The 24,366-nt window shown below is 42.1% G+C and overlaps 1 protein-coding gene across 1 annotated transcript; it reads left to right on the top strand.

Moving 5' to 3' along the window:
• The first annotated feature begins 13,582 nt into the window (after positions 1-13,582).
• On the top strand, positions 13,583-16,864 carry LOC146499209 (uncharacterized). The gene is made up of 2 exons (XM_085138790.1): positions 13,583-13,689; positions 13,807-16,864. Exon 2 carries the CDS (start codon positions 14,450-14,452, stop codon positions 16,862-16,864), a length of 2,415 nt encoding a protein of 804 aa, XP_084994916.1. The 5' UTR covers positions 13,583-13,689; positions 13,807-14,449.
• Positions 16,865-24,366: the final 7,502 nt, after the last annotated feature.

Genomic DNA, 24,366 nt, shown 5'->3' with positions numbered 1-24,366 from the left:
CAAGATCTCTGCTTGTGTCATGTAAACTTGGACCTTCACTGGGAGGTTGTCAAAGGAGGAAGAGGGAGTCAGCCTTTTCCTCGAGGGCCAAGGCAAACATTTCCTTTATTGAGGAACAGTATCTGCTGATGTGAGTCCTGTTAGTTGCTCTCCTATAAAGAGCCACTGTTTCAATAAAAGAGGTATTGATGCGGGAACCTAAACCACCAACTTGGAGGGTTTCAGTCTTTTGTGGTACGCATAATTAATCATTGAAATGCATTAAAAAAAAAAAAGTAAAACAGGGAAACCACCCAAAATTCGGCCTCGACAGGGTTTACAGCTGAAGAAAAATGCTGTTTGTGTTCACGTCCAAGCCTCCACATTCTAAAGTGAAGGGACTGTCAGTCTTTTAACAATCTGGAGCTTATTTTGTAGTTCTGGCCTTTATTCCTATTGGTTGTGCTTGCATTGCACTCATCAACTTTAGAGCTGAGATCTAAAGTTGGTAATGTGATTTACTTTCTCAGAAGTCTCCAAGATGGAGCGCTTAACAACTCCCACTGACTAAGACTGGATATAAATGGGATATTATTGCTAAAGGCAAACGCAATCATTTTTGTTTTACAGTTAAATTTAGCCTAGAAAGGCTTTTGTTTTAAATCTAAGCCTCACATTTCATTTTCCAAGCCAGAGCTCAGTTCAGGTTGTCAGCTACTGATAGGTGTTTACTGGCTATCCACCCTCAAGTTAGTGATTTATATACTGTAAACCTCAGTAATGACAACAAAACTGACTTGGACATGATCATTACATACAGTGCTGTGCAAAGGTCTATACTGGTTACAGGGAGACAGACTTGTATTTTAAGTAAGTCCTTTGAGGGACAGTTCATCAGCAGGTTTTTCAATTTTTTTCTTTGGACATTGGCTGCTTTTTCACTAATTTTCAGTCCAGTCCTTGAACCTGACCATTTTCTGAGAAATTATTTTGTTTGTTAAGCCCCCTGAAGCAGTCAGCCTGAAAACCTAGTATGTCTCAGCATGATGTACAGCTTGTCCTTAAAAAATCTGAGGAAACTGGACACTTGGAGGGCAACAGAAGAAGTATATGGCCTAAAAATCTACCTATAGCATATGAAAAGTATACGAAATTCATGTCTTTAAGAAAGAGGAAGAAATCTAGCAAATACCTGACACAAGACCTGATAGATGCATCTGCTGCTCACTGAAGCCTCATCAGAAATGGCCTCAGTTGAATGGAAGCTATCGAGAAGCCATTTTTAAAGAAGGGAAACATGGAGGAGACGTCCAACAGTGAGTCTACAGTCATCTGGGAAACATGGTAGAGGCTCTGTCATGGATTTGGCTGCCTTTCAGTCAGTGGTGCCAAAGTTGATGAATCATGAACTCAGAAAAGCACCATCAGAGTTTAAGCCAGCATACAGTCAAAGGGTCTAAGTGGCTTTATTTTCTAGTATGACAATGATCTAAAGGCAGAAACATCCAAAGAAGAGCTTTGAATGTCCTCCAAGAAGTCTGGAAAATTATTCCTGAAGAATATTTAAAGAAATTACAAGAAAGTTGGAAAAACCCAACAACCATATGACCCTCTATGAGCAAGCGCTTTGGCAAAAGTGGAAAGGAAAAACTCCCTTTTAACAGTAAGAAACCAGCAAAACCCAGCTCAGGTAGGGGCTGCCATCTGCTGAGACCAGCTGGGGTGAGAGAAGGAAGACAGCCTTGAAAACTAAAGGCTCTGCCTCCATTCTACTTTTAAATACTCTAGGAACAACAAGTAAGCCTACAGTGTGAGTGCAAAGAGCTCTAATCGGTGATATGGTACTATGAGGTCATTAAGATAAGATGGGGCCTGGTTATTCAAGACCTTGTATGTGAGGAGCAGGATTTTGAATCCAATTCTTTAACAAGGAGCCAATATAGGAAAAATATGCTCTCTCTTTCTAGTCCCTGTCAGTACTCTTGCTGCAGCATTTTGAACTAACTAAAGGCTTTTTATGGAGTTTCTAGGACATCCATACAGTTCTTTTGAAAGAGGAAAGTATCTTTAGAGACCAAGACAGTTTCTATACCAGGCTGTAAATATTTATTTTTGCTATAAAGTTGGCCATTTTAACATGGGAGTCTATGGGGACTGACTCAGTGCTGGAGCCTCTGCAGGAAGTTAGAGGAACTCCAGTTGCGTTCAATAATCACCCTAAACTGTAAATGATTTAATTCTCAGCCACCTCTGACCCTCCTGCTGCTGCTGCCTTTGTGTGGAGGGATTGAGTCAGGCTGGAAATGTATTGGATACTATGTGCCTTGGTATGGCTCAGTCCTCAAATCATTACCTCTTCTTTGTGATTGAGCATCTGTTTCTGGCTAAACTGCTTGTGGCTTCAGGACAATGATGAGGAGGCCTCTGCCAGTCAGCTGGCTGCTCACTTATGCAAATCTGAGAAGCTGACGGGCATTCCTGAGCATCGAATACCCCGAAACCTAACTCTGCCCGGTCACAGAGTGATGGGGCAGTTAATAACCGTGCAGCGTTTTTACAGCATGAGGAGGGGGAAGTCTGGGAGATGGACTGTGGCGGCACAGACACTCCGTGGTTTGGGGTAGAAAATCATTTTATATTGCTGGTTAACCACAGCATGAACACGAAACATGTACAATCTACTGAGGGTAAACACAACTTAGTGTATTTCTGACGGGAAAGTAACCGCCGGGTGAATTACAGGAGACAGCACAACTCAGTGTGACGGATGATGACGGTGTCGAAGCACTAACACTCAGTTAGCTACAGGTCTGTAATGAGCTGTGGACGGATGGGGAAACAGGTGGTTTAGGTCGGCGGGGGTCTGGGTCTAAATCTGAATGGCCACAAGGCGATTAAACACCCCGCCACATGTTTTAGGCATGAAAAACACTCAGCTTTGAATAATAATTCATGTCTGCTGTGGTTTTCCACCAAAAACGTACAATTACCATGTTAGAGATTTCTATAATTATATTGGTTTAAGAACCAGAAGCCAAAAAAAGGTTAAGAATCACTATGAAAGCCCAGAATGATGTTCCTGAGGCCACGAGAGGGCCTCAGGGAGATGATCTGACCCACCAGGACACTAAATATTCAGTTTGGTGCATTTTTGATTCAGCAAAGAAAGCAAAAACAAGTAAAGAAAGTAACAGTTTTGCTCTTTATGTTGATAAATTTAAACGCTCTCCATAATCAAAGTGGCCACAGACGTGAGCAGTCTCAACTTTATCGTTCTCTGGAACTCTAACAGGACCATAATCTGCAAACTAAATATTATGTTTTACTGATTCAGACCTTAAACCAGCAACTGAGACTATAAACACATCAGGAAGGAGTTTAGTGGGCGCAGAGAGCACAAATTTCTTCACAGATTTCTATATAAACTGGCTGGACCTGCTGGATATTTCTAAGTGTACCAGACTCAAACACCGCATCCATCTTTACACTGACTTTGTCCGCTACAGCAGAACATCTCTAATGAGTTTAATATGGGTTCATGTGGTGGATGTGCGGATTGCTAATTCATGTTGTTTGACGTAAACCTCGGGCAGTTTCAAACTCTTCTCAGTGAGCGTGACGACAGCTTAATGAGCCGTTTACTGCTTCGTGCCGCCCACGGCTTTTCATCTCACCCTAAAATAGAGAGCCACTTGACACATTGAGACTCCAGACGATACGGAGTGTGAGTGCTGGATCATTATCCTCGCAGTACCCTCGCTGCTGTGGATTAAGAGTGTAGACTGATGTCTGTATGATGAGCAGGGGTGATAAGGTCACAGAGTTCTCAGAGCTGGAGCTGTGGTCTTTGTAATAAACCTGAAATCAAATATTCGGCCTTGCACCTCCACTGATCAGTGTAATCAAACAGATGTGTAGGTGTGGCCAGCTGTCAGCAGCTGGAGAGGACGCTGCTGTGTAAATACCCCGAGGTGTGGAGAGTGCAGGAGCTGGGAGGAAGCCAGGAACTAGATGTGCTGATTCGGGGCTCTTGGTCCCGGAGGGCAGAGCCGCCAGTCTGGAGCCCATTAGAGGAGCTAAGCCCCCCTAAAGCCAGCTGATCACTGCCTGCAGCTCCCTTCCCAGGCCTGGAAGATGGAGCATCGCAGAACAGACAGGTCAACCTGAAAACCTCGCTGTAGCCCCTGAACTGCTGCCTCCCGAACATAAACACACACGCTCCCACCTTCCAGGCACACCTGCAGAAATACGGGGCTGAAATCTCCAGGTTCAAACCATAGCCAGCGACCGAAACGTGCTTTTTATGCTCAGTTTCAGAGTTTAAGTGATCAATGACTTCAGCTGAGGATTTTCATCCACTTCACACCGCTGTTATTTTGTCTGATGATTAAATCTTCTTTTTATTCACTTTAGCTGACATTATGCTTCATCCCACCCAGAGAAGCAGAGCTTCATGAGCTCACAGCACATTCCCACGGTAGCACTGGCAGCTATTGTCAACAGGTTGGGGGATTGGAGGTAAACCCTGCTCTCTTTGTTGTAGCGCTGGTATGCGCTGACATCTGGATCAGCACACCCAGCTGCAGAGGCAGGGTGGAATGAGGGGGGGCACTGCTCGCCTCCCACGGGTCTTAAGACCAATAACAGACCTGAGCGGCCACAGGTGCACCGAGTCCTGCAGTGGGCCTCCATCAACAAATAAGGAGACAGGACAGGACTGAAGAGAAAGGAGAAAGGACTCCACCTGATATGACTGAAGGTAAGTGCTAATACGATCCATCAAGCAACGCAGCTACACTGTAAAACAACCTCTACTAGATGCAATCTAAGGAGCTTGGCTCAATGTGCTAAGCCACAGCTACATGCAGAGTGTGTGTTCACTTATAAATTGATGTTATTAACATGAAAGTAATAAATAATATATGTATGTCTGCAGTAAATTACAGGATCGCTTCACTGAAAGAGATTTAGAGAACAAAAGTTAGGTACTAGAATCATTTTTCAGCATGCTTATAACTTCATCACAAAACATGACATCAACCGTTTTCTCACTTTCACTCCTCTCTATTATTTTCCTCACGACCGCTCATACTGAGGCTGCTGGCTTGTGGCTCTGAGCTCTGGATACCTTAAAGGTTCAGCTAGATCAGGATGACTAAAGTGTCTGATCAGGTACATTCTCGTGGTGATCTTTTTCAATTCAATTCAATTCAATTTTAGTTATACAGCGTCAAATCACAACAACAGTCACCTCAATTCATTTTTGTTGTCTTTCCATGGTTTATTTGGTGACTTTTATGCGTTCAGTCCCAGTGAGACGTTTTTAACATCAGGCATATATGAGGCTGACCAGCTGGTCGTGGGTCAGGGCCGAGAATAGAAGATCTAGCTTTGATTCAGCTTGTTTTACCCCTGTAAGCTCCAAGGTCCTATATTGCTGTATTCATTAAATAAGCTATAATTGATTTAAAAAGCAGCTGATTGTGAGGGGGCTGGAGGAACTTTTGTTAGGTTTGACAGATATATGTAACCAAAATGTCTATAAAAACAATTTTAACTGAACATTTATTTGTCCCTGGGCTCTCTCTTTTAGAATGTTTTTAGTGAGCTGTTACTGTAATCATGCTACCTTATCCTGATTACAGGGTTAAAATTACTTTTTCTCTATTAATATATACATGTATTTCATAAAATCACTACTACTTATTAAAAGTAGCCAAAATTGACAGCTCTACAGCTGCCCTCTTCAGACTTCCAGAAGTTGGCCAATGAGAAGGAAAAAAAGGGATTTTTGAAGTATGACTCATGCAAAGTTTTTCTAGTGACGTAAAAACTATGGCGGAGAAATGTGTATTTGCAGATATTGTCAGAGTTTTACCCCTGATACTGCTGGATAAACAGAAACTCACTCAGGAATGAGGTCACACAGAGCTCAAGTTTTCACTCGCGAGAGGGAAGCAGTTGTCTCCAACCCACTTCAACTTGCTTTCCCCCTGCAGGTTGTGTTTATTGATTACACACATGAATATTCATAAAGCTTGTTGCTGTATTAACTAAGAGAAGTTACTATAACTGGTTACAACGTGTATTGTGCAAGCATGGTTGTACAATGTGTGTGGTTATATGATGGGAGTGCAGCCCTCCCAGGATGCTGTCGGTATCTTGTCCCAGCCGGGTGGCTTCCTTCATTGAGTACAATCTGTTCTTCTCAAGGCTGCTTGTTCCCCTTATCAAGGTCGTGCACGTACTCATATGCGTGGGTTACATAGAGAGCAAACAGAAGCATTCTAGCTTTTTAAATGGCACCCTACAACACATACATTAAACCAGCAGATATCATGTTCATATTAAACTGACTCACACATCCTGTTTGCATGAAGACTTTAAATGCCATCAGGAATCACTGTTTTTGCTCCCAGCAGCCGCCGTCTCTGTTATTGATTCATACAAACATCTTTTCACACCACATCTTCATCAACAATCGGCCCCTCAGGGCCAAATTAGCACCCAGTGGCTCCGAACTTTTCCGCTAAATAAATGCCTAGTGGCGGGCTGATAATTCAGAGCTAACGGATCCCTGTCATCCTTCCACCGATTAATGCAGGAAGTCACTATGAAAACATTCACATGCTGTCAACGTCTCAACAATCAGCACCAAGCAGTATTTCAGAGAGTGCAAGTGTCAGGATGGCGGGTCAGGTCAAACAGCGGGGACACTCAGGCTTTAGGGTGTCGTTTCATGTCTGGAGGTGAAGATGATCACAGCAGCTACCTGTTGAGAAGTGACTTTAAGGCCACTTCAAATTAGTTCATCTCTATCTCCAGCTGGTTAATTAACAAAGCGTTTGTTCGTGACCTGCTGACTGGTGTCAGAGTCAACATGACGAGACAAAGAGCTGTAATGACTTAAAGTTCATCAAACACATTTCAGCCTGTAATGCTCCTCAGACTGTTCTTCTGCGTGGGAAGAAAACGTATTTCTACAGCAAAAAATTAAACTTCAAATCTGAGTAAGCACCAAGCATGCTGCCACGGGAATGTGAAATCCCCACTGAAATGACCTCTGCTGCTACCACATCTTCCACCGAGCAAACCTCCGACGACCCCACTTCTGCTAAACAAGTTTTAAGAAGGACATGACTTATTTCAAGTATTTATTAGATTTTACATCTTACAACAACAAAAAAAACAAGAACAAAGAAAAACAGTGAGTTTTTAACGTCTGTTGCATTAAGCTAGAATGTCCAAGTCAGGTAGAGATGTAGGTGTAAAAATTGTCCCATCGTTTCACCGAAGTTTCAGTCACATGATGTAACCTTCCCAACATCTTTTTGCAGGCAACGTTCCCAATCATTCTTTCTTTCCGCATTTTAAGCGTTGGAGTATGAGAGTCCTTCCAGTATTCCAAAATGACACGGGCAAATGCTACCAATGCAGTGCTTAACTTACTAAACTGGTGTTTATTTAACTGTGGCACCTCTCGTTTGTCCCCTAGTAGATATAATTTAGGTGATCTGGGCAAGTTACAAGGTATCCATCCCTGCATATAATTCAATACACTGTTCCAAACTGGAAAAACCAGCAGGCAGTCCCAGAGGGCATGTATCAAAGTACCTTTGGCTTGTTGGCATTTCACAACACAAGTCCTCTCTACCAACACCAATTCTATACAGCCTTGAAGGAGTATAATAATATCAAGAATTTTGTACTGAATAAATTTTCCCCTGGCTTGCCTAATGTTTAATCCATTATCCAGTATTTTTCCTTTCTTTTTGTTTATATAGTGACGGCAGAGTCGAGCGGGAGGCGTACTGGACCTGAACGGACTGTTCTCTGTATGCTGAGCGTCAAATAAATACATTACTTGTGAACACAAACACAGTGTGTATTGCATAAGTGGTGCCGAAACCCAGGATGGGGGCCATGGCAGACCCACGACCGGGCCGAGGAGCTGGCCCAAATGGTGGCCGAACTGGCGGCCACCCAGCGGGAGCAGGCGGTGGTGGCACAACGCTGGCAAGAAGAACTGCAGGTCCAGACTGAGCTCCACTTCCAGAGGATCGAGGACCTGGCTGCCCAGCTCCGGTCCTGGCTGGCACCACCACCAACCCCACCAGTGTGCTCCAACGGCGCGGCAGTGGAGGAGAACTGGTCGGATCCGGCACCTGTGCCTGTGCCGGCCCCAGGGGTGCGACCAGCGCCCGTTCCCACCCCTCACGTGGGAGCCGCTGGGGCTCGGCAGGGGCCGGTGCCCATTCCTGCGCCCTAGGAGAAAGCCGAGGAGCCGGCAGCGCGCGAGGAGCCGGTGGAGGCAGCGTGGGCAACCCCCGGCACCGCTGGATGCATGGGCGGCTACCAGAACAACACCTCCCTGTCGCTTGACCAGGGCCCGGGGGTGCCAACGGTCCGGGTTGATCCCCTCTCCCGCTCATGGTCGGGGGAGTAGGTTCAAGTTTAATAAACTCAGCCATCTGCTCCTAAAATATAACAGGACACTGCCCTAAATTCTCAACCATCTCACACTTCTGTTTAATCAGTTTTCTGTGTGACGTTTATTCAGCTATGTGAAAACCCCGGAGGAACCACCTGAGGGATTAATAAAATTTTATTTAATCTAATCTAATCTAATCTAATAACTTTAATCTCAGCCAAACCAAGTTATCCGAGTGACTTATATATCATGTTTAACCTGAGAAAGATTGCGCGGGTCTGAAAACGATGAAGCCGGGAGTCTGTTCTCGCCGGTTCGAGTGAAAAGCGGACTACCCCCCCCCCAGACAGACGTCTCCGAAACGTCGGAGCACTTTTGCAAATATGCGATATCTTGATAAACCAAGCAGATATTTGAAGTTTACACAAAGATTAATAAGAGTAATATTAAAACTTAGTAGCGGCCGCCATTGTTGGAAAATGGAATTGGCTGGGCTGCACTATGAATTCTGGGATATAGTGGGTGGGATATAGTGGGCCACGAAGAATACATCCAACCCATCCCTCAAATCTGGGGAAAAGGCCGGATTCGGAGGAGTCTATGAACTGGGACAGCCTTCGTCGCATCACAGTGACGTAATCGCTCTACAAATGCGGCCTCAGCAGGCAGCAGCCTACTTTTTGGGACACAGCTAGTGTCTTGAGAATTTTAGGATAAGGTCAGCTAATTCCTCCAGACCCATAGGGATAATGTGAAACCTTAGCTGAACATTTTCAAATGACTATCAGCTAACAGTGTAGCTAACTGTATCTTTAGTCTTTGAAAAATCTCAGTGGAAATACTAGTTGTCTAGCTTTCTCAGCTAGCATGATCCATGACACTAACCTGTATATACTTGTGTAAAACAGTATAGATTTCATCCATCATGTAATAATACAAAGCAAAGGCACAGAATTAATATTAACCTTGCATAAATCGTTTTTATAATGTGTTTCAGTTAATCACTGGTTATAAAGTAAAAATGTATGAATGTAAAAAAATGTATGAGTATGTACGTGTTTTGGACACTCAAAGACTGTCTGCAGTATTTATATATGCCAACAGATGTCTTGGAAACCTGGTCCAGCTCCCACCCACGAGTGGTTTTGGTGAAGACAGGACATTATGAAAGCACATTTCCTCTTTGAAGTGAGTGGAGCGGTCATGTAGTGTGAACCAAACCACTGTCACTGTGCTCTCATAATCTCAGACTTACATAACCTGTCTGCTGCCTTCCAATAAGCTACAGTTAATTACAACAAATGACCCATTTCCCTGATTCCCTCTTCGAAAAGTCGTTTCTGCTGTCTGGGCTTACAAAGCAGGAAATACATGTTCAACTTCATTACTGAATTAAAAAATAAAAGCTTGATTATTCATGCATTAAAAGTTGTTTTTCATCATCTGCTTGGTTGACCATTAGATGGGCCTCAGGGAAAATGTCTCGCTGGCTTTATAAGTGTATTAATAATAATTCCTTGTGAACAGATACCTACAACCTTTCTCACTGGTTAAATTTCACTAGACCTCGAGGATCTTTACATGAACAAACTATATCACTGACATTTGACTGAAAATGAACCGCAGCTGTATGTTTAAGACTGTTTAAGAGGCTCACACTGAGCCTGACATTTGGAAGTGAGTGGAAAACACTGGAACTCTTGGAAAAGGGGAAGCATGAAACTGGTTTGATACTCTCTTAGTTTTTCCTCAGTGATAAAGGGCATCCTGCTGCCCATCGGTCTATCCAGCAACAGCTGCCAGTTACCCTTTACTACAATGGAAAACTCTTAAAGCTTAAAATGTAGACGTTTATCTAATCTTAGGGGGAAAAAATCTTTAGTCTTTGCCTCTGTGAGCAGGTATGGAAAAAATAAATTTAAAACAAATGTGAAAGCTGGTCCAGATGTTGGGTCTGCATAGGACTCAGATCAAAAAAGGTGACCATAACCATATAGTAATTATTATACTGGAGTCACCACAGCAGATGGATTTGCATGTTTGCTTTGGCAGATTTTTTCCGGATGTTCTTCCTGATCCAAATCGTTTATTCTGGCTTGTTACTGGCACTAGCCATACACCATCCTTTGATGGCATCCTTCACATGGAAGGCAAATATGTTAAGCACTAAACGTAGAGCTACCAGGTTTTTCATATGACGTCATTCACACGTTGCTCAAAAGCTATCAAACTGGATGTAATGGACCCATGATGAGGAATTGGTGGCTTTTATTCTCTGACTGGTTGCTGTTTGCTAAAATCAGTCACAAAGAGATTGCTGCACTAAAAATCTACTTGAGATTGCTTTGCTAGCAGGATGCCGCAGTTGCATTTGCTGACTTGTCTACAAATGCTTCCTAACTACTTGCCAACTGGCAGTAAATTCTTGAAAATGTGTGAAGAAAACCAGAAATGGAGACTGTTAACCTTCAAAGTAAAAGTTCTTCATTCCCACCAAAGCCAACACATTTCAAAAGGGTTAACTTTTACTCTGAAGGCAAATGATTTGGAACTTCTGGTTTGCACCGCAATTTTCACAAGTATCTTTAGCTTGTGAATGTTTGCAGACAAGTCAGCGTCTTTCATTAAAACTATGAACGACTGCGGCAATAAGTTAGTGACTAAAGTAATCACGATAAGGATGGTCATGGACCAGTATGTAGGTCTGTGAAAAAAGCTTGTATTCACTTAACCCTGCACGGCATGGCGGACCACATGGTTAGTGGTTACATGAAAGCAACACAACTAACTCAGACTTGTAAACTTGCCCTTTTGGTGTGACTCAATTTTTACTTTTTCTGTCAGTCTCAGATGCCAAATAGGGGGAAGAATCAAAGCCGAAGCTTTAAAAAGGAATAAAAATGATAGGATAGTTTATTGCTCCTGCAAGCAAAATTTGTTTGTTACAGCAGCAGCATAAAGAATAAAGATAACAAAAAAATGTATTATTAAGATGAAGAAGAATAAAAACTTTTAGTTCTACCATGGGGCTTTTTTCAGGTTTCAGCACCAGCTCTAGTCCATGAATATTATAGGACGCAGAATTCAGTTTACCTGCCTGTAAGAGGATATTAATGAGACTCAGCAGTGAATGCAGCCTGATGCTGGTTAAACAAAACATTAACAGGAGCTGAGGCCATGTTTGCTGCTTCCAGCTGTTTGAGTTTATTAAATACCTGCAGCTTCATACGATCCATATGTGCATCTTCAAAGGAAACACATAACTTAATTTAGATCTCAGTTATTCCTGAAACAGAGACAAACTATTTTGTTATTTTGTTACCCTTTTGTTGCAAAATGTTGTGACTTGTTATCTGGCTCATACCTAAAATGTTTCAGCTCAGATGTGCTCATACTTGGTTTTGTTCTGCATTTGAGACTATATTACAGAAGACCTATTTCCTCGCAGACATAAACTCTTTTTATGATGTCAAATAAAATGGTGGCAATAACATTTTGATGTTCAAAGTTGGTTAGAGAACCAAAAAACAGATTTGGTCTTTAGATCGGGAGTCTTGCAGTGGGTGTAAAATTGATTGGTTGCAGTTTTGAACAGAGCTAAAATGTGTTTTTCAGCCCTGAAAATTTCATGTGGATATCTCCGGTACTTACAAAGTTATGAGGGCTCAAATATACTTAAAAGACCTAATTCTGGACTTACCTCATGTAATTTGACTGCCTGTAACTCAAAAAAAAAATTCCTAGTATAAAGGCAAAATTTTGCATGCCTTCATTAAATACACTAAGGTGACTGTACATTAAAAATCCGCTGACTTTGATTGGTTTGGGGGGAGCGTTGCCTTTCTCCTTCCTGTGTATCTGTAACCTTGGATTTTCTTAGAGATGAAGGAAGAGTCCAGGGGTCTCTGAAATCTGCTTCTGATCTGTTAAAAGCAGCAGATGGAAAAGAGAATCTCTCCAGCAGCACCAATAAAATCTCACAGTGCGTTTTTCATGTGTGAGGCAGCTGAGAACAGTGGTACAGTAAACAGAGCCTCTACATCAGCTCCATGCAGTATATTAGGTCATTTGGCCGGCTGGAGGAATCCCATTTAGCAGCTGATAAAAGCATTTGGGATGAATTCTGAAGCCCCAGGGCAGTTTGGAGGAGTCCCTCACCTCATCTGGGTTCAGTCATTGAACGCTCTCCACAGAGCTGTTTGAGGCCGCCGGTTGGCCGGCTGCAGGGAAAGTGTGGGCAGACTGGGACACGCGCAGATGAGCAGGATCAAAGCACTGTTGGCCGCCGTTTAACGCTGGAAAAACCATTGCAGGCTACACGGACCAGAGAAGAAGAACAGAGAGAGGCGATGGGAGTGGAGGTGAAGGTTAAGAGGAGGGTGGGGGTCGTATTAATGCTCCACTTTATTGCTTTGTACTGTTAAAATTAAGAGCTTGGATTTCATGACAGCACTTCAGCCGTGCACGCTTGACTTCTCCTTCCAGTCCAGGTTCAGTTTCAGACGCCAGCGACCCGAGAAGAGAGCTGACCCAAGCGCCACTGAGTGACAGCTGAGTACCTGTGATCATTCAGTCTGTGAAATATTAGCTTTGCAGTGCCAAACGTGAAGAAATACTCCAAATATTTAGTTTACAGAATTTTAACCCAATGTCAATAAAATGTGCAACTTTTCCACCTCTTTAATTTCTCCCCACAAATGGTCGAGCCTGCTCATTTCCAACTCCACATTTTCCTCCAGAACTCCAGTCAAGCAGAATTTCATTTTTGCTGTTGAGAGCCAATTTAAGCACACATCTATTTTTAGACATCACAGGCTTTGATTGTAATTTCTAGATAAATGCTCCAAAATTAGGCTTCTTCTTGTGATAATTTTCTGTTTAATGCATTTAAATATTTTGAGTGTTTCACAATAAAATCCCTGAAAGCACCCACATCTATAAACCAGTTTATTCAAAGGATGAGACAAAACTTGACTGGGACGACTTCACTCTAACTTTTTGATGAATGTATCACAGTCACCAGTTGATTGACACGTGTAAGCAAAACAATACAAACATCCTGTAAAGGTCCAGTTTTGTTTATTGATCTAAGCCTGAACAGCTATGCGTAGTGTCCAGTAGAGGGCTCTGTTGCTTAGTTAGCGGCAAGCTGCACTTCCAGCTCAGACTGGGTTTGTGGCGCACATGTCCCAGTAGGCAGCTCTCGATGAAGCATGAAGCAGCGTGATACCGGACTCTAGCAAAATTAACAATTTGCAGCCCTTGGAAGGCGGAGCGAGGTACATGTTTTAAGTTGTATTTGTTTTCTTACTTGATATTTTGTTGTATTTTCTGCTTTATTTGAGTTCATATTTGTAATAAGCGTCTAAGAAAATGTATTTTGTGTTTCTGTTTAGTTTTCACGGTGCATTGGCGCACCTCAGCACTGTTAGATTCTGAATGAATCTTAAAGTAAGAATTACTGCACCCGTCGAGGCTCTCTCTATTTCTTCCTTGGTCCGGGGGACTGCTACAGTGAAAACTCGATCGCTGCGTGAAGGCTACTTGCTAGCTCCCATGCCAGATGAGTGCAGCCCGTGCCACGAGGTGGGTCCGTGTATCAGCTGTGAGAGATTTCTACACCAGTCAAGATCATCTTTGCTTCGTCGCCTACCTCCACTTTGAACTCTGATGGTCACTTTACAAAGGTGCAGGTATTATGCCCATTAAGGACTTTGCTGATAACAAAGTTAAAATGTCTGCACACTAATTCAGAGTTACTTGCCTCTGGTTAACTATTTTGTGGTTACAGCTTTAAAGGTATACTGCATTGCACTAAGTAATTACAATCTTTAAATTGTATGGGTTTATTCTTCTTGAAAGTAACGTTATGGTATATCAGCAGTATTTACAGTTACATTTTGTCTAATATGTGGGTGCTAATCTGTTTATTTATGCGATGTAAACGTCTGATGTGAGCATTGTTTCCAAAAGTAACACTCACGTAAGTTTAAGTCCAGACGTTATCGCATAGAGCAACATACACATAACAGTAACAAAATGTTGAACCCTGCTGAAGAAGCCGACGACTCAGAGCAACAAGGAGTAAGATCCAGCAATCGTGAAAGGCATTTAACTGAAAAAGGTAAAGAAATGCAGGAATATGAGGCAAAGAAAAATGAGAAGGCATTTAACAAAGCTTATGACACTTGGAAGAAGGCAGCTAAAGAAATCAGAACAAAGCTGAAAACTTTCTGCTCACCTGAAGAGCTAAACAATGCCAGTCATGACATAAGAGACAAGCACGCTGTAGTACAACAGCATTATGAACCCATTCGCCGCAGCCAATCCATGACGCCAGACATTGTTAAGCGAATGGATGCTTGTGCAGTGCTTACAACTGACATTTGTGAAATTATTGCTAAACGACAGGAAAATATCGATCAGCTCTTTAACGATCGCCTTGAAAAGGAAAGAGTACGAGTGATGTTAAACAAAAGGGACTATGGTTCTGTGTTTGGTGATACCAAAACTGAAACGTCATTCCCAGAGGGTTCAGTCGCACGCTCAAAGGCAGATTCTACTGGCAGTCGCGAGGTGGAAGCAGAAGCTGAACTTGCAGCCAAAGTGGAACAAGCAAAGGCCACACAAGAAATATTGGCACAGGAAACCAAGATCAGCCAAATGGAAAATGAGTGGAAAATAAAGGAAGTGGAAACAAAGGCAAAGTTGAAGGAGGAAAAGACTAAACTTCAACAGTTAAAGGCAGACAGTGAAGTGAAAGTAGCAGCTGCACGAGTAAGAGCCCTTAGCGCTCAAAATGACATTGAAAGCTATGATCAGGTGTCCTGCTACAACTTAGAAAATTCCGCAAATCTCCCCAACAGCCCACCACGGCTCTCTTTAAATCCACGAGCACCGACATTTAGACCTCACAATACTACTCCAGAACGAGAAGAACTTAGCTTAGTTCAAGCCCTTGCCAGCTCTCTTACCCTAAACAGGCTTCCTGTACCTGAGGCCACCATCTTTAGTGGCGACCCCCTAAAGTTTATGGATTGGAAGGTATCCTTTATGGCACTAATTGGTGACAAACCTTTACCAGTGTGTGAGAAAATGTTGTATCTAAAGAGCTATCTTGCAGGTGAAGCGCGAAAGGCAGTAGAGGGATATTTCTTCCGCAACAGTGAGCAGGCATACGCAGGTATTTGGAGCGTTCTAGAGGAAAGGTATGGCAGCCCATTTGTTATCCAAAGAGCCTTTAGGGCTAAACTCACAAAATGGCCTAAAATAGCTGCCAATGATCCTAAAGCACTGAGGGAGTTTGCAGATTTTCTCCAAAGCTGTGCAGAGGCTATCCCTCACGTCAAAGGCCTAGAGATCCTTAATGATTGTGAGGAAAATCACAAGCTTCTAAGAAAACTGCCTGAGTGGATAGTGCAGAGATGGAGCCGCATTGTAGTGGAGGAGCTAGACAAAAGCCAAGACTACCCCAACTTCTCTCGCTTTACAAAGTTCATACAAAATGAAGCTAAAGTAGTTTGCAATCCTGTTGCCTCACCATTCCTAATAAACGAAAGGGCATCAGAAGAGCGGCACGTTAAGAGAATGAAGGCACTCAGTACTACCATCCAACCAAAGTCTCCACCAATCCCAGTATCTACTTCTAGACCTAAACCCCCATGTTTGTTTTGCAAAGAAGAATTGCACGGCATAGCTAAGTGTCCTGCTTTTGCAGCGAAAACTAGTGATGACAAGAAAGTTTTCATTCAAGAAAATCGTCTCTGCTTTGGGTGTTTGAGAAGGGGTCATGTAACCAAAGAATGCAGAGGACGTCACTCCTGTAGTAAGTGTGGTCGGCGTCACCCCACCTGTCTACACACAGAAAGAGTGAATGAACCTAAAGAAAGGAAAACTGAGGATTCTAAATCCCCAGATGAAGGTGCAAACAAGGAAGTGCATAATGTTATGACTCATGTACTAACAAGGAAACCATCTTCCACATCCAGCATAGTACCAGTATTTGTGTCAGTTGCATCTGAGCCTGAGAAAGAAATACTTACATATGCCCTGCTTGACACCCAGAGTGACTCATCCTTTATTTTAGAGGATTTGGCCTCAGAACTAAATGTAGACGCCCAACCAGTGCAGTTAAAGCTTAGCACCATGACTTCCGTCGACACAGTCGTTGCAAGTAAACTTGCCAACAACTTACAGGTGCGAGGGTTTGACTCTGAGACTCATGTCCGAATAGAACAAGTCTACTCTCGTGACTTTATCCCAGTTGACAAGTCTCATATCCCTACCAAGGAAACTGCACTTCAGTGGCCACACCTTGAAGGCTTAGCTAACAAGTTACAGCCATTGCAGAACTGTGAAGTAGGTCTATTGATTGGTTATGACTGCCCATCAGCACTAGCCCCCCTAGAGATCGTCACAGGCAAAATACACCTTTCGCTCAAAGAACCCTACTAGGATGGAGTATTATTGGTTCTGGTAATCCTCACCTAGACAGAGAAGGTAACCAGAGTTACGTGCACAGGATCACAGTCAAAGAAATGCCCATACCATCAGCCACAGATGTACTCAAAGTCCTAGAGACTGACTTTAATGAGAGAAACTATGAGGATAAGTATGTATCACAGGATGATGTTCGCTTCATACAAATCCTCAGTGATACAATAAAACAAAGACCAGATGGGCACTATGAGATGCCGCTTCCCTTCAAGGGCAATGATCCACCAGCGCTTCCCAACAATAAGAAGCTAGCCACAGTCCGACTGCAACACTTGAAGAAAAGGCTAAAGGCTGATAAACAGTATCATGAACATTACTGTTCCTTTATGAGAGACATTATCAGCAGTGGTGATGCAGAATTAGCCCCTCCTTTGACCGATGGTGAGACTGCATGGTACATCCCACACCATGGGGTATATCACCCGAAAAAACCAGCCAAGCTAAGAGTCGTCTTTGACTGTTCAGCAAAATTTCTCGGTGTCTCATTAAACGACACTCTTCTCACAGGTCCAGATATGATCAACTCATTGGTGGGGGTACTCTGTCATTTCAGAAAGGAAAATGTAGCCATAATCTGTGATATCGAGAGAATGTTCCACCAGTTCTCTGTTTGTCCAGACATGCGCAACTATCTGAGATTTCTGTGGTGGCAGGATGGACAATTAGACAAAGAACCCAGAGAGTACAGAATGGCTGTACATCTATTCGGTGCCAGTTCATCCCCTGGATGTGCTAATTTCGGCCTGAAATATTTAGCACAACAGTACAGAGCAGAATATCCTAAGGCCTCAGAGTTTGTTGAACAGAACTTTTATGTAGACGATGGTCTAACTAGTGTCCCATCAGTTAAAGAGGCACAAGAACTCATCACCAAAACACAAGCACTTTGTAGACTTGGCGGTCTACATCTGCACAAGTTCAACTCAAACCAAAGTGATGCGCTTTCCCAGCTGGAACCCTCAGACAGAGCAGACACCACAGAACCGCTCGATCTCAAACCTGACACAACAGCTGAAGGCCATGTGCTCGGCATCCAGTGGTCAATCAAAAATTACACTTTCAGTTTCAAAATAAACACTAAGGACCAACCTCCTACTCGCCGGAGCATACTGTCAGTGATCTCATCCCTGTACGACCCACTAGGGTTCGTAGCTCCCTTCACCTTAAGAGGCAAAGGTATCCTACAGGAACTGTGTCGCAGAGGCACTGAATGGGATGACCCCCTTCCTGACAACTTGCGTTCACGGTGGGAGGACTGGAAAGATGGTTTGGAAAGACTAAAATTGGTTGCAGTGTCTAGATGTTACCACCCACCAGAACTAACAGACATTGTAAAGGTGGAACTGCACCACTTTTGTGATGCTAGTGATTTAGGATATGGTGCATGCTCCTATATTAGGTACCTCAGCAACGAGAAGGTCCACTGTAGTCTTGTTATGGCTAAGGCAAGAGTCGCACCTACCAAGGTCACAAGTATCCCACGATTAGAACTCTCAGCCGCAGTCACATCAGCCAGAATGAGCAGCATGCTAAAAGCAGAGCTTCAGATGTGCATTAATGTAGAGTTCTTTTGGACTGACTCCCAAGTAGTCTTAGCCTATATTAACAATGAGGCACGACGGTTCCACGTCTTCGTTGCCAACCGTGTTCAGTTAATTAGGCAAACTACAGATCCCAAACAGTGGCACTACATTGACACAGCTCAGAATCCTGCAGATTACGCCTCTAGAGGGCTCAGTGCATCAGAAATCATGTCAACATGTTGGTTGTCTGGTCCAAAGTTTCTGTGGGAACGTGACATTTCATATGCACCCAGCCCCTCAGCTGTGTTGTTAGTAGGGGATCCAGAAGTCAAAGCAGTCAAAGCTCTCACAACTCAAACAAGTGAACAAGACAATATCCTCAGCCGTTTGTCAAGGTTTTCAAGCTGGTCAATGCTCCTTAAAGTGGTTGCAAGGATAAAAAGATTGAGATCCAGCAAAGCTCAGTATGGAAACTTTGTAACAGTAGACGAACGGAAAACAGCTGCTGACACAATAATAAAGCTCCTTCAGCAGCAGGCCTTTTCTCAAGAGATGGAAGTGTTGAAGGTGGGAGATAACCTTCCAAGTTCAAGTCCCCTCTTTAGAGTAGATCCAGTACTAGATCAAGGACCTCTCCGTGTTGGAGGAAGACTGAAGAAGTCAACACTCTGTCAGGGACTTAAGCACCACATCATCCTCCCGAAAGACCATCACATTACAAAGTTGATCATTGCTCATTTTCATGCACAGATTTGTCATCAAGGTAGAAGCCAAACTCTCATGGAAATCAGATCGAACGGATTTTGGGTGATTGGTGGGAGCAAGGAAGTTGCAAAACTAATAAGCAAATGTGTTCAATGTCGAAAACTAAGACGTTCACCAGAAGAACAACGCATGTCTGAACTTCCAAAGGAACGAGTTGAAATCTCAGATCCTTTTGTGTATTGTGGAATGGACTGTTTTGGACCATTTGTCACAAAACAAGGTCGCAAAGAGCATAAAAGATATGGACTCCTCTTTACATGTCTTTCCTCACGTGCAGTCCACATTGAGATGCTTGAGGATCTTTCTACTGACTCTTTCATCAACGCTCTGAGATGTTTCATCAGCTTAAGAGGAGCTGTTTGTAAGTTGTACAGTGACCAGGGTACAAACTTTATTGGAGCCAAAAATGAGCTAAGAGAGTCTCTTAAACAATGTGACACAGATGCCTTAGAAGCATTCCTTGCCAATAAACAGTGTGAGTTCGTCTTCAATGCCCCATCTGCTAGCCACGCCGGAGGTGTGTGGGAACGACAGATTCGAACCATCCGCAATGTTCTCAATGCCACCATTGCTCAATGCCAAGGCAGGCTGGATGACAGCTCTCTAAGAACTCTATTCTATGAGGCGATGTTTATTGTTAATGGGCGACCACTGAGCGTCGATGGAATCAATGATCCTAAATCTCTTGAACCTCTAACTCCAAATCACCTCATATTGATGAAATCAAAGGTTGCACTGCCTCCACCAGGAAAGTTTGTGAAAGAGGACTTATATGCAAGGAAACGTTGGCGCAGAGTCCAGTATCTCACTGAGCAGTTTTGGAGTAGATGGAAAAGAGAGTACCTTCTGAACATATCTATGAGACAGAAATGGCACGTACCACGTCGAAATCTTAAAGTCAATGACATAGTCATTATCAAAGAAGAGATGCTTCCCAGAAATCAGTGGCAACTGGCTCGAGTGGTTGAAGCACCAGAAGAAGATGACGGGTTGGTCCGCAGAGTCAAGCTTCAAGTTGGCGATCGAGGCTTAATAAAGAAGCAGGGAACAGCACACAAACCTCACATAGTTGAGCGACCTGTTCAAAAGCTTGTAGTTCTATTAGAAAATAACTAATTGATGTTTCAATCAATACTGTCACATCAGGCGTATTTTTGCGAAAGTTTATTGATGATGTACTTGAAATTGTGTTCGTTCTTGTAGTAATGTCCATAAGTTAAGGCTGGAAATCATGTAAAGAATGTTGTTTGTTATACATGATTTGGTGGGAGTGTAAAGGTCCAGTTTTGTTTATTGATCTAAGCCTGAACAGCTATGCGTAGTGTCCAGTAGAGGGCTCTGTTGCTTAGTTAGCGGCAAGCTGCACTTCCAGCTCAGACTGGGTTTGTGGCGCACATGTCCCAGTAGGCAGCTCTCGATGAAGCATGAAGCAGCGTGATACCGGACTCTAGCAAAATTAACAATTTGCAGCCCTTGGAAGGCGGAGCGAGGTACATGTTTTAAGTTGTATTTGTTTTCTTACTTGATATTTTGTTGTATTTTCTGCTTTATTTGAGTTCATATTTGTAATAAGCGTCTAAGAAAATGTATTTTGTGTTTCTGTTTAGTTTTCACGGTGCATTGGCGCACCTCAGCACTGTTAGATTCTGAATGAATCGTAAAGTAAAAATTACTGCACCCGTCGAGGCTCTCTCTATTTCTTCCTTGGTCCGGGGGACTGCTACACATCCTCTAATACAGAATTACCTTTTTATAAGAAGCACCAAGCAAAAGTGTTCTAAATAAATCCGATTTTGTGTTTTTTAACTCAGTTTTGCATTAAAATGATTAAATGTTACAATTAATTGCATCTGACTATTTTCAGTCATAGATAGAGGAAACAGTATAGGTATGAAAGTCCAAGGAGAGCCATTAAAAATAATCATAAACGAACATAAATAATAATCATAAATATATTTGCACTCAGTCACTTAAAGTTAATTGATTTTCTTTTCTTTAATTCACTGATTTTAAGATTAAATCCTACTTGCTGATTACGATTATTCATGCAAACAAGAAGTCTTCTTCACACACAAAAGTCAGCCATGGAGTTCCACAGGGTCCTGTACTAGGACCAGTATTTCTTAATGCTTCTTCTTATTATTATTATTAGAAAACACTGCTATCCTGATGATACCCATTTATATTTATGTGTAACACGTGATCTTAATTGCCCCTTGGGGATAAATAAAGTCTTTCTGATTCTGATATTAAAAGCATTTAGTTAAATGACTGACATCTAAAGATATAAAAACATGGGTGATGTGGTGGGGTGATCAAATTTGGTCATTTTTGTAACTCAAGCATTAAAAATAACAATATTTACACATTATTTTATTTAAATAACTTTTTTGTAAAAAACAATGAGCTACCATTTGTAATTCACAATAGATTTCTAACTGATCTTTATACATCCGTGGTTGGTGGATATCTGTATCCCTTTTTTCTCGCTGATTCATATATAGACTTTAAATACACGTTTTGATATGAAGAAATTATACATGTGAATAAAACTTTCTCAGCCATTCTCTTTTGCAGCATCTTGGATTAAAACTAAGGGTAATGAGAGATTTAAAATACAGTGAACAGCTAACAAATAGAAATGATGATTAAAGTGTGAACAGAGACATGAAACATCTTGTCTCATTTTTGTGAAGGTAAACTTTTAACCCCAACACCTGTCAGTCATTTGGATGAACTGTTATCCTGCCTGAAGCTAAACAAAACTCTCCACATATCCCAAAATATGCTTCTGTCTCCAGACTGTCTCCTGGCCAGAGTGCAATCAAGGAAACACAGTAGGGCTGGGCGATATGACCTAAAATCATAATTGACATTAATTAAACATTTTCCCTTAATGAATATCATTACCAATTTTTAAAATGAATCTTTTTTTTATAATTACGTGAATTTTTCACCAAATGTCAGTAACAACCCAAACAATCAGAATATGAAAGAAATCAAACCACAGATGGCCTTAAATTATGTGCAATAATGAGATATGACACAGGGAAAAAGTATTGAACACACTCAAATGTATTTAATACTTCATGCAAAAGTCTTTGTTGGTGATGACATCTTCAAGATGCCTCCTGTAAGGACAAACTAGTCGCATGCACTGCTCGGGTGTGATTTTGGCCCATAAACTAAATTGAAAAACAATATAAACAAAATGGGAAAGATTATGCATCAAAAATGAAGTGATTTGAGGTCCCGAATTGAGATTATGATTCATTTCTGATTAGTTGCCTTAAAACACAGCTCAACTCTGTGCATCTCTTTCCTTGTTACCTGCTTTCTCCTAGGTCCTTTTCGGTGTTCCAGCCTTTCATCTGTTGGATTCAGCTCCAAGCACTTTCACTGGAAAATTCCCTGTGACATTTTTTGCCTTTTGGGTGAAAACCTTTCCTTGACTTTTATGATTGTACATGTATAAACAACTTTCCAAATAAGTTGCCTGACTGTAAATTACAATTACTATTAGGACTGTAAAGGTTCCTGCTGGTGAGGAGAGTTGGCCTTTTTAGAAATGTTCCGGGTGTTAGAAAATGAGATCATAGCTTTGATTTTAAAAACTTAAGCTTAAAGATGTGCTTCACATCAGTAACAAGCTGAAAAGGATGAGAATCCAGATGAATAGATTTTGGGGGGATTATGTCTGTCAATAAATAAATACATACATATGTATCCCTTGCTAAAATAATTCATTTATTTTAATGACTGAAAAATTCATCTGAGTTCAGTGTGTTTAAATGTTCAAAGATGCTTATTAATGGTTCAAATACAAAAAGAAACCATTTAAAATGTAGTTACAACATTTTAAGATGTATTTTATACTTTAACTGGAAGAGTTTGGAATTCATAAAAATGTGTGATGTGTGCTGCTTAGACTGTTATGTACATTTTGAAGTATCCTTAATTATTTTTTCTTTAATTTAATTGGCATGTACGAAAGTTCTGGTGACTCCAATCAATCTGGTGAGAGTTTCAGGTAGAGGGGCGGGATTTGGCGGGGAGCTGTTTGCGTGAGAGGGAGGAGAGATGAGCTCCTGCTGTCGTGGAAGTTTGAGTCCGTAGGTGAGCAACATGCAGTTATCGGATATGTGGAGCCGTTATAAGCAACCAAGAGGTGATTAGGAGTCTGAGAGGTTTTTCCAAAACTGTGACTGTTACCATGTAAAAAGTGCTGATATATAAATAACCGCATTTAGCGTAGCATTTTTCTGCTTCGCTCACTCTGTATTCAGCTAATGCTAGCTATTGATGAGACGGCAGTGAGTCGGTATTCAGCTGATTTATTTAATTCAGGAGGAGGTAACTGACATTTTACCGACGTGATAGTGGATTTTCTGTGAGCCGGTGGAACGTTTGTGCCGCGCCCTGCTGGCGGCCTTGACCCCTTCCCTCCAACCTGTCCTTTGAACTATCAGGAGCCATGAGCACTGATATTTGCACGTGCCTGTTATTTTAGTGCTTGTTTACAAGTGAAGCCCCAACAAACCCCAGCCACAACCCAGGGCTGCAGCGAGGTTTATTTTGAGAACTTTTGAGAGTGTTGCAATAGAGGTGTGGGTAGGTGAGAGTGTGGTGAGCCCACCATAATGTTTAATTATTGTGTTTCAGTTGGTATTACAAACCGTAGTGAATGAACAGTACTGAACACCACTTTATCAGTGCTACATGTTATTTACTTTCTAACCCAAGTGATTTTACTTGTTTTCTCTTTTTTCCTGAAAATCACTAAAGTGAAACTGTTGCATTTCAAATGATATGCTTGTTTTGTGGTTTATTTACATTATTCATATTATGGGTTATAAGCATCAACAAGGGAATATCAAAAGTAAACTGCACTGTAGAGACCCAGGCCCTGCTCATATATACATGAGACAGGTGTTACAAATAAATAAATTTCAGCACATTAATCAGACAAGAACCTCATCCAGGATCAGATACCAGAAACACTGTGAGTCAGTCAGCAGACAGATGAGGACAGCACCGTCCTGACTGCCCACCTCCTTTAAACAAGTGCCTGTTTCAGCCAGCAACTCTATTAAAAGCTACTTTTACCACAGCAGGTAGGTCCTTATGTTTGACTTGGCAGAGATTTTTTTGCCGAAGGCCCTTCCTGAATTA

This window comes from Neolamprologus multifasciatus, chromosome 17 (genome assembly GCF_963576455.1).
Source record: "Neolamprologus multifasciatus chromosome 17, fNeoMul1.2, whole genome shotgun sequence".
Classification (NCBI taxonomy): domain Eukaryota; kingdom Metazoa; phylum Chordata; class Actinopteri; order Cichliformes; family Cichlidae; genus Neolamprologus; species Neolamprologus multifasciatus.
The sequence above is the reverse complement of the archived record's forward strand: the minus strand, read 5'-3'. Positions and strand labels throughout refer to the sequence as shown.

Coding starts and splice junctions, on each gene's coding strand:
- LOC146499209 (XM_085138790.1), top strand. CDS start 14,450: ATGTTGAACCCTGCTGAAGAAGCCGACGACTCAGAGCAACAAGGAGTA.